The sequence below is a fragment of the Oreochromis aureus genome, linkage group 8 (genome assembly GCF_013358895.1).
Source record: "Oreochromis aureus strain Israel breed Guangdong linkage group 8, ZZ_aureus, whole genome shotgun sequence".
NCBI classification, from domain to species: domain Eukaryota; kingdom Metazoa; phylum Chordata; class Actinopteri; order Cichliformes; family Cichlidae; genus Oreochromis; species Oreochromis aureus.
In genome coordinates, this window is record NC_052949.1 from 8,896,669 (window position 1) to 8,916,782 (window position 20,114).

Sequence of the window (20,114 nt, forward strand, 5' to 3'; positions counted from 1 at the left end):
AGATCTCCTTGTGCATTTAACTGAAACATATCCACATGCAATTAGTGTATCATGTACTAGTGATTCCTTGAGTATTTTTAAAGCCTGCTGAAAATATGTAAAATTCTTCCCAAATAAAGGATGAATGAGGCAGGGATCAGGGTTCACTTGTACTCAGTGATGAAATTATTCGATTTTGGTGTTTTGAGGTCAGATGTGAAGGTTGCTGTGACCACATGGCTATCCCATTTTTAGTGAGCTCTATATATTTAGTTTTGCATATTTGTCACAAATCTAAATGTTTCATATCATCAACATTATGAATTTATTTATGAAATTCTATTAGATTTATACCAGTTTGTGGCTGTTGCCGGGGTTCACTTGAGCCCCAAAGCCTTAAAAAGGTCTTTGTAACCCTGATTCTGTCAAACAGGTCCTTTTTTTATTTTATTTTACTGTTGTTTAGCAGGTCTGGCAGTAATCAGGGCTGAGTGTAGCTCATGAAATTGAAATCAGCTTTCGAAAAAATGTGATAAAACACACTTAATTCATAATTTAACAAATCTGATTCTTGTTGGCAAAGGTGGCACAACCAATTATAAGGGTCAGGGCGAAATCACTTTTTCTCACAGGTAGGTTTAGATAGCATTTTTCTCTTAATGAATCAAATAATAATTTAAAAATACATTTTGTATTTACTCATTTTGTCTTTATCCAATATTAAAATTAATTTTATGATTTGAAACATTAGGGACAGGACACTTTTTCACAGCACTCCATAGCAAGACTGAAGATATTTTTACCCAATAACCTAGAATTCAGATTTAGGAGGAAATATCATACAAATATCCAATAGAATAAGGATAAAATGACGGTAGAAATGACGAAACAATGACATTTTATATCCCAAAGGTCAGGTCTGAAGAAGTCCTAACTGCTTGGTGGAACTATACAATGGGATCTAAAGGGTAGTTTAAAATATCCCTGTTACCTTCTTTTGGTTTGGGTTATTTGTTTGTTTTTAAAGACTATAATCTACCTTAGGCTGTTTAGAAAAGTAAAAATTATGAAAGTAAAAACAACTTACTTTAGTAGGTATTGTATGTTCCCCTTTCTGCTCATTTTTCGGCTTTTTTTTTTTCAGCATTAAGCCGCTTGAAATTGATTGTCTAAAATAGTAATTGCACCATTTCTACAGCAGATGCCAGCAGAGTGCAGCGGAAACGGTATCTCAGTAAATATTACAGAAGTTTAGTGTTTTAAAGATCTAAAGTTTTTTCACTACAGATCATTTTGTAAACACGCTCTGTGGTCCTAAAACAGCTTATGTTATTATATTTTTAAACTGCCTTTTCCCTTTCCCCCCTTTTATGTATTTGTTTGATTTCTGGTCAACATCAATCGGCTTGAAGCTGATGGCTTGAAACGGTAATTGCATAACATTTCCACCAGATGTCAGCAAAGTGACACAGAAAGGGTATTTCATACAGAAAAAGACATTTAAAAAAAGGTTACCATTTTCCAACTATTCGCGTCCGTAAAATGTGTGATATTAGGATCACAGATCTATCTGAATGCACAATAACTGGTTTGGATAAACGCATACAGCCATGGTGTTTTAGAAACTCTCCAAAAGATTTATTTTAAAAATAATTAATAATAAAGACACATCCAGTCCAATAACTGATAAATGCTCGTTTGAATGTGACTTTTTGTCTACTTTATTGTCCTTTTGAAATTCAGAAGCGTTATATAATGTTAATATGACCCAGGTTGCTATGAAGCACTTTTACAAGGTACAGAGGGTTATGTTTGTATTTCCTTTACAATCATTGTGTAGCCTAGGATAGCAAAACTGGGAGTGCACATGCCATGCCATATTATTTATTTATTTATTCACCCAAAGCAATGAAAAAAACGGACTAGAGGGTTGTACTTTATAATCGGATGTACTGGTGTTTACAGTAGCTGATTTGATACTGCCGGTGCTCCGCGAATCTCCAGGGACAACACAGCACGCGCGAGCGCGCGCGTGTATACACAGGGCAAGGAGCGGAGAGGAGCGAGGACAGAAACAGAGAAGTGCGAGTAGTAGGTGAGCTGTTGCTGGTGCTGCTGTTACCTGCCGCTACCTTTAGCTTTTCGTCTGGCTAAATTATTCCCGTGTTTCCCGACCCGCTGCGTGGAAGATACCCATCGACGCGCACTCGAGGACACAAAGAGGAAGCGAGTGAGAGAGTAGAGTCGGTCGGTAGTTGTAGGAAAGCTAATGTCGTTGAGTAAAAACGACACGAACAGATTGTTAGCTCGCCAGTCGCGCTTGTTACTACTGAGAAGCTACAACCAGTGAGCATTAAAGGCAGAACCCGGGTGTATTAGTAGTTGTTAGGTGTGTGCGGTGGGCTGCAGGTGCTTTTTTTTTTTTTTTAAAGAGTAGGTGGCATGCAGGTAACGACGGGGAGCGGGATGGTTCAGTGCCCCGTTTTCTGTTGATGCTCGCTATCCTTCAGGCTGACCGAAAGTGAACATGAAGGACACCGGAGAGTCAAAGGACCACCAGCTAACTGTGAGTTTCAACCTATGCTTTTTTAATGATATATTTTTTTATTGAGCTGTAACACCTTTATTAACTTTGTCAGATGAGTTCGCGCTGTTGGTGAGTAGTAGAAAACCATCACCATTTAATACAAACAAGCCCATAAATTTGCGGCCAGTTATCTGAACACTCGGTGATCACTTCATTAGAGTACACCTGTAGGTAGGCTGCAGTCCCGTGCAGTTTGCCTAAAATGTCCTGTATTTTTTGTTGAATGACATATGCACAAATAGGTGGCTTCACACTGGATACCAAATACCACCCTTTATTTTTTAAAAGCAAGCAAACAAACAAACAAAAAACCCAGCCTACTCACCCCCGAGTGACCTCGGTATTAAAACATATAATTAAATTAAACTAAAACACATTAGAGGCATCATGGAGTTAGCCTAAGCATAGTTTATTTTTAGGTTGTTGTTCTTCTTCCTAGGGGTTTCTTCTTGAATTCCTAACCATTTAAGCTGCTGGCATTTATAGTGAATGTTCAATTTTCTTTTATACCACCTGCATTGCAGCCCATACCTGAATTATTGAAGTGGCTGTTTCAGTTGCCTGGCCTCTCTTGTCCCCCATGTAATACACCTTCTACAGGGTGCTGATAGAGAGAGGACCTTATTATTTCCATTTGTTGCCTAGGTGAATCTAAGGTGGATCCACATCACTATAAAAGCCCCTATATACACGAACATCATAGCACACTTGTTTGAATGCATATGAATGCAGCTCATGTGCCACCCCTGTGGGTCTAACGCACTGCTGGTATTGCTACACTCTGTTTTCATCCTGTTTTAATTCAGTCGGAGCTTTTCTGCTGACCTCTAAATCATGCAGACAGATTTAGACTAACAGCAGGAGTCTGAATGTGCATAATGCTGTCGTAGTACAATGCTCCACTCATTAAGTTGTTATGTGTCTGCCAAGTGCCATCCAGTATTCATAATTTAGACTCTAAAACTACAGCTCTGCATTTAAAGTGATGATTTTGAGTTTCCAGTTTACCCTGGTTGAATTGGGGTTGTGAGAGAGAAAAGTGACTTTTAAAAATTAGGGGGAAAATGCAGGATCTTCTAAGTGTGATTATATCTTATTATTAAGTTGAATGGTAAAAAAAATGTGCTTGACATTTGAAAGATTACTCATGCAATTTATGTGTTTCATTTCCATGAATTTGGGTTATTACTAGGAGACATCTTTTACAACTCCCTTAATGCAATATAGCAGTGTATCATAGTTCCCCTTCCTACTTATATTCGTACATCTTTATTATTCTAAATTACATTTGATCTTCAGGGATTCTTTTTTTATCCTGCACAAAGCCAATCCTGAGCCATATTAAACATTACTCACCTGCTTTCTTCATTCCCAAAACCATTGTAATGTTCAAAATCAGCACAGCGTGCGCTGCATCTGATAAATGAGCCAGTTTTTTTTCTTATAAAATGCTTTTCTGTTGAAGCAGAGTCACTCTAACAAGTGACATTAAAGCATTTACAAAAATTTAGTTTAAACTACAGACAGAACAAACTACCACGGCAATAAAAACCTAGACATGTCGTCTTGTGTGCGGTCAGTGTCATTTTCTTAGATATGATGTCATGAAACCGAACATCTCCAAGCTGATTACATTCAAAGAAGACTGAGTTTGCTCTGTTTACTGCAGGTTGCCTTGAGAATCCGACCCCTCAGCGATGCTGAGCAGGAGGAGGGGGCTACAATCGTGGCCCACAGAGTAGACGACCAGGTAAGACATTGGTCTTTTAATTTTTCACTCTGCATGTGAGTGAGTGATGGGGTGGCTTTGTGTGAAAGAGGGATACTGTCTTCCTTCCCGCTTGTTATGAGACTGCACAAATAAGGTGCCTACAGGGACCTTGGCAACGTCAGCATCTCTTAAAAAAACAACAACTAATTTATAAAGCATACATTTCATATTGCATATGTATATGAATGCTGCAAGATTCAGACTCAAGTAATAAAAATCTCCTTATGTGCTTCATATTTAAAAATTTTCACCTTTAAGATTTATAAAAAAAAAAAATCATTATTACACGTGTGGTTTTAATGTCACATGCTTAACATTGTTGTCCCCCATTTTCAGATACAGTTATATAGACTGTGGCACTAACAGGCACTAACCCAATAACATAATTGCAATCAACCTAAACTGGTCTGTCAGCAACTTCAAAGTAGCTTCTAATAAGTCATGCAATGTAAATACTGACATTTGCTTGTTTGAAAGAGAAACAGGGTTAGTTTAAGAAAGTAAAATACCAGGTAGAGAGGAGTGAACTACGGTTAACCTTGTTCACATTTAACCATGAATGATTTAGCCTAAAGTAGTTAGTGAATGTAAGTGTATGGATATGACTGGTGTGTGACTTGTTTTTTGTATTAATTGTTACAGTGAGTGTGTGCTTTGCACTAAGTCATGTATACGCACCACACCAAGTCGTCTTGTAGATTTAAAAAAAAAAAATAGTTGGTGTATTGATCTGCTTTCTGTTGTACAAAATAAATCAGGTACACAAAAATGTTTTAACAGAAGTGTGGTGCAGTTTCCCTCTGGTATCTTTTAGGTCCAGAAAAAAGTGTCTCTGAAGTCCAATAGTGCCCACACAGTTATAACAGAAAGACTGTGCCGCTCCAATTACTGAGGTCTTGAAAAGGTCATAAAAAGCATTGATTTTGACTTTCATAATGGTGCAAGAACTTTGTGACGTGAATGGCAACAGAGAGAGACGGCTAGGGCAGCAAGTAGTAATTATTTCTATTTCTGAATCTGTCTGATGCTTATGAAGTAATTTTCAGCCACCTAGTCATTGGAAATGAGTAGTTCACCAATTAGCAGTGCACGTCTTCTATAGTGTCAGACAAATGGACAATGGACAAATGCTTATGCCTATTTTTATTCCACTAATACTTTTATCTTGCTAACTTAGCGCCTACGTTACCCATGATGCAATTTGGCAAACAGTTTAATTGGAAAGTCTTTTTCTGTTTTGTTGTTTCTATAATTTGAATTTCTTTGGCTTTTACTGTTGGTCTGACAAAACAACACATCTGGCTTTAATATGAAAACAGCCAGTACTGGCAGCCTCATGCTTGGTTCTGTTTGTTTCCACTGTGGTCTTGTTTCAGTTTTCCACCAACTTGTTTGACATTACTTTCCAATTTATCTGACAAATAAGCAGCTTTGAATGGAGCTATTACACTAATTGTGTTTTCCATTAGAGTAAACCATGATGAGAATGACTCAGAGTGAACAGAATTAGACTGGCTATCATGGCCATAGCAGTTCCCCTTAGCCAACAAGTTTTAAGCATATTTCATAAACTACAACCAAAACTTGATTTTTGTATTCATTTATTCTGGCAGTGGAATAGAAAAAAAATGGTTTGCTGTCATAGAGCAGATGGGCTTTTTCCCAATGAGCATGGTATTTAATGAGGTTGCTACCATGTGACCTTTCATATGAGAAGGACACATTGCGTGTGCAAGTCCCTTGAGGACAATTTTCACCATTAAGCCTCACGTTTGAGCAGGTCCCTCTTCGAGACCATTTAGTAGATTGTGTAGTGGTGATGATGGTAGTGCAAACGATGATGAACATCGTGACTGGGAACCTGCTGAGGTGTCTCCTCACGAAGTGTAGGCTGATTGAGGCTTTGTGGGCCTGCTGGTGGTGGGCAGCTTCTCTTAACCAAGACAAAGCCAGAAAATTAACAGTAGCAACAGATGACACAGTGACGCAGACTCACCACAGTAAAACAGTGACAAGTGTTTGTGGAGAATGTTATATTCAATAAAGGGTATGATTAGTGTTTTTTCATGTTCTTGAGGGAAATTGCTAGAAACTGATTATCCACGGCGCTGGTATATCACTTGTTTGTTTTAACATAAGTAATTTAATCACAGCTTAAGGACAACATCAGCACCAGTCTGGCATGACATCATTAAAATAGGCTTGGACTCAGGGGATTAGAGCATAACACCAGGAAGGTAGATATGGTGCTGACACAGCCACTATAATAAGGCTCAACCAAACCTCAGCTAGAAAAGAAATGTTTCCTCTTCAGCTTGACTCAGTGTGTTGATTTTAATCCTGAATACCACAGTACATAGTTTATTGAGAGTGCTGATGTATGGCCTCTTTGAGGTTATGTCGGGTTCACTTGTACACGTTCACAACAAAGGATTAGTGGAGCTTACGCTACACACTTGTTATCGAGACAGTGGGATTGTTGGGATCTGTTTTTTACCTGTGGGCTTACCTGGGCTGCCTTGACATGAATGGAGGGGATATTGTGAGATAAGGTCACATCATGACAGTGGATGTGGTGGGATTATATTGCACGACAGGGCTGAATCTGTTTACCTGTAGCTGTCACTCCTGTGGTAGTCATCACATACAGAGAAATACAGAGTGATGTCTACACTACATCTTAAATCCTTTATAGACAGCATCTTTTTGCAAGCAAACAAGACAGTGCATATGTTACTTTGTTGGTGAGATGGTAAACATATGGCCCAAAGGCAGTGCTCAGACAGATTAGCAGAGGGCTGGTGGCTGACTCGGCGGACTGGGTCAGAGTACCCAGATCTGGCTGTCCTGGCAGAAAGCAGACAACTTGGAAGCTGGTTAAGCCTGTGGAGATGAGCTCATTGGATGAGTTTTAGCTCAGGTTAAGCCTTGTGCCACCTGCTCTTTTTCTCTCTCAGGCTTACTCTTCCCCCAGAGACAGCCTGTAGGGATCTTCATGGACCACCTGTTGCACTTACACTCAGTGGGCTTTTCTTGTCCTTGAGTAAGTAGTAAACTAGCCACAGGTGGTAATATATGTGAATGGGGTCTTAAATGTTGCAGGTTTTAGGCACTCAAGAGCATAATAATCTAGTGAAGTTTCAGCATAAAAAAGAGACTTTTATCCCTATCAGAAAAGTACACTGTTGTAGTGGTAATTTATCTTACTGTACTGTATCATCATACCATCACTGCCTGACACAATGGCCATTGGGAAACAAAGAAACCTTGAATTATTAAGACTGGCTACTTTCAGCTCTTTTTCACAAGGGATCAGTATAGCAGGCTGCTCCACACATTTGATCTTGAACTTTAACTTTACCTTCCTGATGCAGTGTCCTTGGGAGGATTTATGTCTGCTCCCAGGACTGATCCAGATAGCTTTCTTTTGTTAGGTAAATGTGTAAACCATTACATTTTGGGACCACTGAACTAATGCAGCCGGTGTAGCCTCTAACACTATGGACATTGAGGATCAAAGAAACATTGAACTGTTGAGGGAGCAAATAAATAGCCTGCTTCAACTTAAAAACAACAAGTGACTATTGTGCATAATTTTTACTTCTGAAGAGACTATTGGGCATAAGTGACTATTGGACATAATTGTTACTTCTAAAGAAAATGAGAAACAATTTCAAAAGACTAACCTAGCAAACAAGGCTAGGTGTATTGGTCCTTGCTAATGATGATATAACACAAAAAAGATTAAGAAAGATTATCACAGATGATAATATAATTCCTATGATCTGCAAAGATTTTGTTTTTTCAGACAGGTTTTGGTGAGTAGCAAAAAAGAACGCACGCACCAACTTTTAAATGCTGTTGGAAACCAGCTTTTAGAGTGCCACGTGGTCTATATTTTAAAAAAACAGTTGTGCTTTAGATTTCTAATCAATAGTTATTGACATTTACAGTCACATACTGAACATCACTGAGAAGAAACTGAACCTCCAGCAGACAGTATTTCCATTACCATCTTAATGTAATATACCAACAGAGGTGAGAGGTCGGTCCTTAAGAGGCTAACACTAAGGCCATGTTTAGCCCATGAGGTCTAAAGATGGTCACTCAGCCTTGTGAACAAAATTACTCAGGACAATTTCACTTAACTTAACAAAGTCTGATGTGACATTTTAATGATTAAACTAAAGTGGTAGGTAGAGGTAGAGTCATTTAAAATACATTTAATTCTTTAAAAGGTATTTTATCTTTAGGGTTGGGCAATAGTTTAAACTTATACACCCCTCACTGCCCTGTCACTACAACAAACTTTGTTATATATTTACTGAGGTATATGTACAATTTGCAAATGTCATTTTTGTGTTAAACTGTAAAAAAAAAAAAAAAAAAAAGAACGAACGAACGAACGAAAATCAGCAAACTGAGGAACCCATTTCAGTTAATCAGATGAAGGTTGCTGTGCAGCCTCTAAAAAAACAGGTGGGATAACACATGCTGTTAAATGATCAGGGATCACCACCTATGATGTGTCCTTGTCCAAGAAGAGATAGTAATACGTAGCACTTAGCTAGCTTACCTATAATAGTTGAGGGATTTGTCAGACACAGCGGTGGAGACATTCGCTCTGGCATACTACCTAACATTGACCATACCATACTAGGTGTCCTCAGTGCTACATTCGTTTTTCATCGAAAATGTTAATCTCAGTCAAAGCCTTATTTCTGTGCCTATGTCCTGTGTCTTAATTCAAGCTCTGCAAAGAAGGCATCACCCTGTGGCTCTCTTCAGCAATTCCACTTTACAGGCAGATTATTTACAGAGTACATTAAAAAAAAAAACTTTTACACAGATACCTTATAAATATACAGACACTTTAAATAAAAAATGAATCCATTTTCAAAGACAGAGCCAGAAAAGGAATATCAGGAATATTAGTACATAAATTCAGACATGTGTAGGTGAAAATATCTTTTAGTAGAGTTGAGTGTTTGCATCACGCAGCATGTGTCTTAGCCTTTGGAGTTGTAAGGCATGTTTTTGTCCAGGCTAGTCTGTCACCACACAGAGGGGAATGCTTTATGTTGAGGCCTCGTCTCCATAGAGACACCTAGACAAGGTCAGGGCCATTGTTTGTTTTTGTTTTCTGTTGTCTGTTTTTTGTTTTTATATTTCTGTTACTCAAAATCACAGTCCAACATTTGTGAGAATAAAGGAAACCATTTGGAAGAAGTTCACAAAAACTGTGGATTTTTCCTTGTTGCTTTTTCACATCAGCAGGTGAATTGTCTGCATCAAATACGTTCTTGCATTCATTAGTGGGACATCTGTACAGCTTAGGTGTCTGTGCAATCTGCACTGTATTTCATGGGTATCTTATGACAGTAAAAATTCTGTAACGTGCTGGTAAAAGGGGACTTAAAAACCATCTTTTATAACAATAAGGGATTTCCATGTACTTATATATCTGGTGTTGTGAAAAAAAATTCTCAGGGACAGGTTTTTTTCTCTCATGTTCATCTTTATCCTGAAGAGAGAGAGAATGTCAGCCAGAAGGCAAACAAAAATGTAACCTTTTACCTCCTGCTTCCTTTGTAAAGATCACGTCCTTTGAGACAATAAGCAGCATTCAGCTTGTTCCAAGCACAGGTCAACGTCATTACAGTATGCCCATTAACTGGCAAATTTTCTGCCTTTGTGAACTACGAAGCACCTAACCTCAAGTACTCAGTATAGAGTTTCCGACATCCTCTACACCGGCCTGTCAGTGAAAGGAGATTCAAATTGCCTTTGCATTAGAGACTGTACTGTAATTAGCCGGGTTTAGCAAAAGCAGCTCCTTTAGAAAACAGTGTAGTGTAGATTAGAAAAGGTTTGCACTGCAGAATACAAAAGTGCCAGCAAACATCAGAATGCTACATAGGACACTCAGTGACTGATAAAATTGGTCAGGTAGCCGTCCTGACATTGATTCAAGATTCTTTATTGTCACTATGCAGTCACATAACAGACGTCTGTTCAGTAGTTCTTAGCTAAAAAACAAACAGTATTTAAAACACACAATAGGAAACTAGTAAAACAAAACAAATACAAAACCAGACTGCAGGATTAATTAAAAATGTAGTAAATTTGATTCTATATGTAGCATGCTTACAAGTCTCAGTACCATGCACAAGATATACTCAAGAAATATGCCTAATTAACTTGCTCCCTTAATGTTTCTCCACCCTCTGTTAATGGAAATGTTCTCTCCAGCAGCCCATTTGCTAGCCTATTTCTAACAGAAACTGAAAAAAATGGCATACTTTGTCTAGGTGGAGTGGTTTTATGAGGCAGACTGTTTGAATAGCTTCACAGCTGGACAAGAGATGGAAAGGAAATGCAAATAGCATACAGCGAAAGTGCTAGGCATAGGAGCTGAACCTAAAATGGCAACAGTGGCACCACAGAAGGAGAGGAAGCAGTTTGTTTTTTTTGTTTGTTTTTTGTTTTTCTTCAAATGTGGGTTAATGTGTCAATCCAAATAGTGGATAATCTTTGCTTTCCTTATTCTCACACCTGACCGAGTTAGCTTTCTCACTGATTCCATTACATCCTCCTTTGGTTGGACTGTGCATGTTTGTGTGTGTTGTTAGTGATCCCTCTCAGTGCCCTCTCATCATGCGCTCTCTAAAGGAGACTCAAGTCTAGAGTGGATTCCAGCTTTTTTGTTTTTTTGGACCAATTAATTTTTTTGACAAATTAAAATAGTTCATTATGGAGTATGGACTATATTGTACATGCTAGCTGTTAAATAATACACACAATATAACAATTGTTCAAACCACTCTGTGTCCTCAGGCATAGTTTTTGAAATGAAAAGAACCACCCAATGGGCTTTTACTGTTATCACAACTTGTAATGTTGCAGATCATGCAAGAATAGCATGCTTTCTGTAGAGGAGATGATGAAATTGTGAGGAAAGACACTTTCCTGTGTCCTGAATCTCCCTGTGTTTGCCCCTGCTTCCTGCAGTGCACTTAAATACCACTTACTCAAGCAGGAAATACATTCAGCCACAGGGTCATAGATGTGCTTGCTTCCGTAGGTGACAGGCAAGAATTTGTCCAATGTGGAAAAACTATTAGGTAAAAAAAAGCATTTACACAATGACTAAGATAACTCTAGCCAGAGCTGAAAAACAAATAAATTGAAAATATCAGTTTTGAAATGAAGAGTTAAATTTTTGAGTGGGAAGAGCAACAAGTATGCCAAAAAAGACTGAGGGAAATAAAACCGGGAAGAAAAGAGATTATATTTGAGATGGACAGATTTTCAGCTAGCCATTACAGGGTGTTTACAAGGAATTGCATGCCTTGGGTATTAATGACCCAGTGGGAATCAGTCTCTACGGGGGCTTTTAGTGTATTACACCAGTCATAACAACATGTTGTCTCTCTGGTGGGGCTCATCCATGAGACTGCCTTTCCCGAAAATTGCCTACATTGGACAATTAAAACGAGAATCAGGGGAAAATGTTTAATCACAGCACTGAGCCAGAGAATAGAAAACTTGCCTTTTCCACAAGGGTGGTATATTATGAACAGGTGATGTAGGTGAGTCACATCTCCATTTATTGTGTAGCTTTAAGAGCTGCATTTAGAATTTATTTTATATGATAAAGACATTATTTTATCCCCCCTCAACCATAAAAGCCTGAAGGGGTATTGTCGTCACCCTGCCGTCACCCAAATTTGTGAACTTGATAAATCGAGGGGGAGCTGATATAGGATTTTCAGATTGATACCATAGGTTTGTCTACTAGGTGGATGATGAGCATTGACGACGACCGGTATTTTTTCCTTTTAATTCAAGTACAATGGATTTTTTTTAAAAACCCTTTCATTTGCATTGTTAAATTATTAAGTATTACCTAGGAACACAACTGAAAATCCAATATAGAGAAAGCTAGGAAACTGGTTGGTTTAGTACAGTTGTGCTTTCTGAGCTCACCCAGAAGCTCTTAACAATCTAATTTGCATACTGACATTTTTATAGGATGTTCAATTTAGACAGGTTTGTCAGTTCCAAACTCCACTTTATTTTATTTATTTTTTTTTTTTAATGAACTCAACACTTTTATGTGGCTTGCAGCTTTTCTTTTGCCTATACCTCTTTAGTACATTCGAGCTGTCAGTTAACTTCAAAAAAGAGAGTGCAGTGTATTTTTGAAACCTTGGAGAAAGTTGATTTTTCTGCCATGCCTCCAAAAAGGACTTGGAAGAAGTAATGGTTTCTTTTGTGTTTTACACGGACAACATCTCCTTCTGTCATGTCATGATGGTACCAAATTCACTGAAAGGCTGAAAATAGCATGCTGTCGAGCACCATTTTGCTATTACTGTCATTACGTGTGAACATGGGTGTGAAGTTAACTCTGCTCTGTACTAAATGGACCCTTGCACAGCTTGCTGCTGCCTTCATCTGAAAGGATCCTCCGAAGGCCATTACTCACCAACATGTTTTTTCAGCTTTTATTCTATTATACTGTGATAATTCCTTTTGATAATTGTAGCAGTAATTACAATGTAACAAATAAGGAACAAATAACAAAGCAAACTTACACACTTAAAAAAATGAAGTTATTTGACACTGTTGTTTGGTCTGTTATTATTAGAGGTTAATCTGCTATGGGTGATTCATATTCATCTTTGTCAAAAAGCAGAACATCAAAGGTGTAAATGGATTTCAGATATCAATGTGCCAGCATTTTTTCAGAGTTCTGCCACACAGAAGACTTTTACCATTTGTCATAATTTTATTAAAGAAAGAGAGTAATCTGGGTCCAGCTAAATTGGACTTTATTTTGATTCAAGCATTTCCTTCGTATCCCAAAAGGATTGCTTATCAGTTGACTCTTAAGTAATTTCTCTGGAGCTTACATTATAAATCTGCAGCCATTTGGTAACCCATATCAACCTCAGGATTGTAGCTTGATTCTGGGTAGTATGTGTATGAGTCTGCGTCTGTGTTGTTGCCTGGATAATTGGTGATTGCCCTAGTTTGTGTGTTATGCCAGACCTCCGGCCCCTGGCCTTGAGTTTAAAAAGCCACCAGCCTCCGGCACAGCGCTACTATGGGTTTCTGCCAGCTGGTGTACTCCTGCATGTTTGTTTGTGATGGTACCACGTTGTCATGTAATAGATTTTCTGGTAATCAGCCTAATTAGCTCTTGACATTGAGTTTACTCTTTTGTCGTTGTCTTCTGTTAGCTTGCATGTTATCTCACAAATATGAAATTTTTTAACACAAGAAACAAAGTAAAAGTGATTAATGGGTTTGATTGTTTTATTTTAGAGTATAATTAATGACAGTGTGAAGATACCTGACATCTTCACACTGAATTGCAATCTGGACATTTAGTGAATTGCTTTTTTGGATGACAGATTGCTGCATTGTTCTTTCAGTCCTTTTTAACAATCCGTGCCTTTGCTGTTTAATAATGCATCTGTGCCACATAAAAAAGAAATAATGGGAGAGATGAGTGAAGCGAGGAAAATTGGAAGTTTAAAAGGGACAAAATGAAGTAATTTCTCTCATCCAATTCTTCAGCTTAAAAGACATCTTGCTGCATTGTGCAAGAGACTGAAAGTACTATTGCGTGTATTATTGAACATCTCAGTCGGAATTACATCTGACTGTAATGATTTGGCCTTCGTTAGCCACAGCCAGACATCTTATATAACATCAAATAGAAGAGCAGACCTTGCTATCAGGCACACTGTATCAGGTATACTGTGATCCAGCACGCACCTCCAATCATGGAGAGCCTCTGAAACGGGATATACAGTAGCATTGTTGGGGTGCAGAGGGCAGTGCCGAGGGTTTCTATCAGATAACCAACTGCAATTGTGCCCGTTGGATTTTCCAAAGCTTTGGTTGCGTTGCTGACAGAGCAGCTTGAAAGGTTGCCTTGTAAAGGTCACAGCTTAGACCCGCTTTCATTCTTTTTCTGATCTCAGTCCTTTTATTCTTCTTCAGTATTCTTGACACAGCATGCAGAAGGCATTGTTAAGCAAATCTACTGTTAGGTAATTTTGCAGCCAGAAGATAATAGAAGGGACTACTGAAATACACGCAGAGAGCAGAGTCGTCACACAGAGATTAATACATTTATTTCATATTCTGATGGGTACCTGTCCTTAAATAAATAAAGAGATGAATACCTGCATGCAATTAAAAGGACTGTATTGTAGACCTAATGTGGGTGGCATTTCCTTTTGTGCCAGTGGCTCAGTTGAAGTCAACAGGGAGAGTCTATAAACATATTAGCAGCTCTATTTTAGCAGACATTTCAACTGCACTTTTAACTTATCTGTCTCGTATAGATTTGTAGGGATAATTTTAAATCAAATTAAAGGATTTCATTAGACAACAAGATAGCATCTTTTCCATGTTTTCCCAATAGCCTGCTTCTCATAGTGGGAAAGTTCTTTCAGGGTGACCACAATCTATCACAAAAGCATGCATTACAAACTCTTCAAGGATCTTACCTCATCACCACTGAAGGCAATTCACTCAGACAGCATCTTAACATTTTTGGTGTCAGTTCTAGATTTCTCATCGCTGCTGTCTTTGATTATTGTGTCAGTCGTTGCTGCTTCACTTATGTATAACGTTTTTACTAATTAACCTTAAAATATCTCACAACATTTCTTCAGATTTTCCTTAATTTCACCTGCTAGCAATGCACTACATCAAAGCCTGAAAATAATTACAGGATTAGTACAAGACAGGAAAAGGGTTTTGTTTCTAGTGTAGAGTGCCATTAAAGTGTTTTCAGACTTTGCTTTGTAATTTTATTAGTGACCCTAACCATTATCTAGGTGTAATGAAATAGTGTTTAGAAAACTGGTTGATCTCTACACTTTTGTGACTTTTGTTCCCCGTCGTGGCAGCATTTTCCATTTGGCACATGATAGCAGAGGGAGTCAGGGAGAAGCAACCAGGGCTGGCTGGCTAGTGAAACCGCACCACATCCAGGCTTTGAATTATAGATCTACGGTGGGGGCTAGCTGTGCTGTAGTCAGCAGGATGGCCAACCAAGTCAATCCTGCTGGTTTAATGACCCCAACAGCAGGTCTTGCTGATCATCATTCCCATCAGCCAAGAAAAGCACCAGGCAGCACTGCTCCATCTCACCACACTATTTATTGCAGGTGTATAGATAATGCCATCATGCTAATTGGGTTCATGTCGCCACATAAGCAAGCTGTTGTCTGACTTTGGCTGATCCTTGAGATACTATAAATATTTTATAGCCTCTTTTTTTCTTAGCCACCGTGTATAAATTCACGCTCTGACCATTTTCTTTTTGCCAGCCTCCGAGGTCAAGTTAAAATGAGTCACGCGCTGCATCCAAATGAAAAGTGGCTGTAGCATGTGATGTCCATTGTGACACCATGATTAAAACTGCTAAAAATGACACCATGCTTGTAGAGGCTGTCAACCAGGAAATTGCTTTCCTTTTCACTTTGTGCTTTTCTCAGGCGCATCGGGCTTCTAGCCCACTTGTGTCAAAATTGATGTCTCCTTCAGAGGTGCCCATGAATAAGTCAGCAGCCAGTGAAAATGGGCGACTGGTCCTGGTAGAAATAACAACAAGAGCCAGTTTAGACCCGAGTGGAAAGTCTTGTTTTGACGTCAAACATCTAAAATTGTGTCTTTCCGGATCTTTGAAAGATGATGGTTTCAAAGTCAACCACTACCCATAAGTTTGACCATTTTGGCAGAGGTTTAGAAATCACACACTGGCTGCTTCAATTGGTTGTTATCATCAGAGTGTTAAGCCAAACAATGGACGTGATGGCAAATTGACTATTACTATACTATCACAGTTTTGGCCTGTCCTTTACTTTGTTCGTTAACAGCAAACACATAGGCCCTTATAATGATCTATGTGCTCGCTGTATTGTAGCAGTTGTGTTTGGAGAATGGTTGCTGTGCAGCTGTTCACTGACTCACAGCCTCGGCTAAGTAAGCTTAACTCAAGAGAGCTGAGTTTGATTAACTTTTTTAAGGCTCATTTTGCCAGCTAACAGTTTCATCAATTGATCTCAACATGTGCCAGATGTGCTCATAGCGGCAAAATGTAATTAGTCAGTTCTTGTGGGGAAATAAATTATGTACCTTTTGTATAGGTGAATTTCTTTGTGCTCAAACATACTGTGGTTCATAAGAGTGTTAAAACTCTCAGTCTTTTTCATCTTATACACACCAACATGCTTATTTCGCTGTGAGTGTTTGAGTACGTTTCCATGTAACTGTGAGCAAGAACCAGAAAGAGGGAGGATGTGTATAAAGCTAATGTCAAGAACGCTACGTTTCTAAGCGTTTCTTAACCTGTTCTGTTCGCTAGACGTCAGTGCTCAAGGGCTAATACTGACCTGTACCTAACCTCAGACACTTCTCAGAAGCCTCTTAATTGAATGCAGAGAACAACCTACGGTAAAGGCCGTCTGTGTCGAGAACTTCTAAACCCAGGAAGGTTAGGCACATGTCCAGACATCCCGTCTTATGTTGCCACACAGTGTACTGACACTAGAGCCAGCACCTTAAAGTCTTATCAGGAGACTTAAGAAAATTAATAGTATAGAATCTTTCCAAGCAGCAGATGCTGTGTGTGGATGTTCATGGGTGGAGCCGTGGGAAGGTAGCCTATACTGTAACTCAAGATCACAGATGACAGATGGGACTAGAGGTGTTATCAACACCCTTGGTCCCTAATGATTTCCCAAGTGCATGCGCAGAGACAGAACTGTGCGTGAAAGCACGCATTTGATACCTGCTATTATGTAAGAGCACTGCTGTGTGCTCATCAGCTTTTTCAAGCAACAAAATTACACAAGCATGCCTTACATATATTAACAAGCTATGTCGCTTTTCAACATAAAGCCAGCTAACTTCAAAAAGGAAAACATTTTACTCCATTATAGTTTTTGTTTACATTTGAACTGGTACTTTTTACCCCCCTCCTCCAAAAAGTCTTTCCAGGGGGGGCAGAAAATGTGAAAACACTCGTTTTATGCATTTGTTGTTTACAAGAACAACAAAAACTTTTTATAGTAAAGTGATAATTTCTGCTGCTTCTTTTAAAGATTGCTTTTTCTCCTCAGTGTTGCCAAATGTTCACTCATAAAGGATCAATTTACTGTTGCAATTCTATGTTTAATGTTGTACTCTTTTTCTTACAAGACTAAGTGCCTTCAGATGATGATAAATAAATAAATAAAACTCAATTGAACTAAAATTTTTATTTTCCCTTTCCCTAAAACACAAACTCACTCCCTACTATGTTTTGGCAGGTTTAGTACAGATCACAGAAAGATGACTGAAAGAGGAGAGTTAAAGTTAAATTTTTACCATTGTCACAATAGGTTAATGTGAGAAAGGGTCACTATTGTTTGCCTGATTGTCCATCTCGGGCCTTCCTGCCTACACCTCTTGTCACCAGTGGGACCAGTGGTTTCCCTTAAGAGGTGGCCAAAAACACTCCCTCATTTGGGTGTAACTACCACTTTGATACATTTATTTTATTATTAGATGTTCAATTACACACTTTTTGTGTCTTTGCTGCTCTTTGCTAGAGTAATTTTTCTGACTACACTCACATTGTCTGTGAAGGTCATCACATTGACTGAGACTAAGTGGCTTAAGAGCACCTAAGAGAAGTACTACGTTGTTCACAGTGTCTTTGCTATGAAATGCGATCAGAGCTTGTACGTCATTGTATCTGGGTGCTACAGGAGACGGAGGAAGTTAGGAGGATGAGAAAGAGGAAGAATGGGCATCAGTTGCTGGACATGTTATCTTTGTGTCGAAAGGACATTGGGGCATTAATCTTCTTCACGTGTATGCCATAGAAAAAATACTGACTGAAAAGGTAACGATATAAATTCAAAGAATAAATAGTTGTATGCCTTCGATGTTTACTCTTTCTTTTTCTTAATACTTCACTCCCCTCTTTGTCCCCCTCTTTTCTGATTGCGACCTGTGTAAGCCTGCCATGCTCCCCGCCTTCATCTGTTGTTCCCAGTTTATTAAAAGTGAAACACCCCCCCCCTCTTGAATTTCAATTGAGAGGCTTCAAAGTGAGCGATTCAGTGGTTGGTGGGGTTGGGGGAGTGGGGGGGTCATCAAACAAGCCGGGTGCTTCAGGCCTCAGAGGACTCTCAAGGCCCACTGCTGAACGGAGCTGGTCAGCTGACAAACCCCTAGTTCCCCCATGGTCATATCTAAAATAAACTTAAGTGCTCTCTGTTTTTATTAATTTTTCTCCCAGGTGAGTTGCACAAGCCTACAATACTGTGAGAAAACTAATTTTCCTTCAGCTGTGTACAATCACACCAAGTCAGTTGGAACCACTCTGAGCCCGAGATTTGTCATCCTTATTGTAATATATTTTTCCTGATGTCGTGATGTTCTGTTTCTGCATTGTTTCTGAAATGTTCTTTTTGAGAGATGTGATTTACTAGTGATAATGGACTAGTTTTGTCAAACTGAACAATTAGAAGAATGTGACATTTCAGTGCTTATTCACATTCAGTGTAATTTCTGCTGCCGTGGCTGTCACATGCACAAAAGCATATTTTTAGTATATTTTTAACACCAGTGTTTCCAATTTTCTCCCTAAAAAACTGAAGTTTGTCTCTTTACTGCATGACTGTCTTTGCCATGTGAGCTGCTTTTTGGGTCATTATGTTCTATGACCATGATTCAGACAGATGGCCTGAGTGGATTCCCATTTCCATAAATGCATATTCTACATACAAGCTGTGAAAGGAGTGTAGAGGGGACTGTATTTGTCACAAGAAGTGGCTTTCATTTCCTGGAGGAAATAGCTTCTGCTGGCATTTTCATCTTTCACATGCAATTTCTTACCATTAATTTTAATAATATATAGGTGGAAGAAGTTATACTAACTAAAGTTTTTACTTTTAACATTTAGGCTCAAAGGTGCACAAAAGTGAAGTTACACAATTGCTTTTCCCTTCCTTTCTTTGCCTTCATGTGACACTGCTTTTCTCTGTTAGACATATTTTCTTGTTTTTTTTGTACATGCCTCTTTAATTTGGATCTGAATATATTAAAATACCATCTGTGGTAAAACAATAGTATGTTTGCCCCTGTGACCACATGAACAGATTATGGAGAATCTCAAGTAATTAGTTTGTGTGTATGTATGTGTATATATATATACACATATAATTTAGTGCTAATTACATGCACCTTTAATTCAAGAAAATACAGAAATGCTGTTACATATTGGTGTGAAGTTGATACTACTACACAGAATATCCCCCTTCACCGTCACAAACAGTCAATTCAGTCATTTAACACCAACAGCGGTGTTTTAGCAAATGTGGAAACTATAAAGGTTGGAGAGAAGGTGAACTAGACCCTTTAAAATAGTCACAAAAGGTAATTGAATGCTAAAACCTACTTTAAAAAAAGACATAAATGTAGTAAAATAAATCCAAATGGACACGCTTGGAGCATGGTGTTTTATGATCATTAAGTGGGTACTGGAGCTCATCTCATTGGCCTGAAGGGGGACATCAAACAAATGGCTATCTCGTTTTTCCAGATGTACAGCACAGTAAGGGGCTCAAGAGAAACTTGAATCTGCAGTGATCTGCCACAAAGAGACGTATCTTTATTTTGTGTTAGCTAGTCCTGGAAACTGAGTGGTCGTTTATATTTTTTTCCTGCACTTATGAGATACTGTGATGATTAGTGAAC

General features: G+C 38.6%; 1 protein-coding gene across 2 annotated transcripts in view; it reads left to right on the top strand.

Moving 5' to 3' along the window:
• The first annotated feature begins 2,012 nt into the window (after positions 1-2,012).
• Positions 2,013-20,114, top strand: part of kif19 (kinesin family member 19) — a 34,206-nt gene continuing 16,104 nt past the window's right edge. Inside the window, exons 1-3 of one of the 2 annotated variants that reach the window (XM_031747007.2) lie at positions 2,015-2,074; positions 2,417-2,545; positions 4,236-4,316. In XM_031747007.2, the coding sequence (XP_031602867.2) occupies positions 2,507-2,545; positions 4,236-4,316 (120 nt within the window). In that variant the 5' untranslated portion in view covers positions 2,015-2,074; positions 2,417-2,506. Of the gene's footprint in view, positions 2,546-4,235; positions 4,317-20,114 lie in introns of both variants that reach the window. The other variant, XM_039616011.1, reaches the window with a different exon arrangement.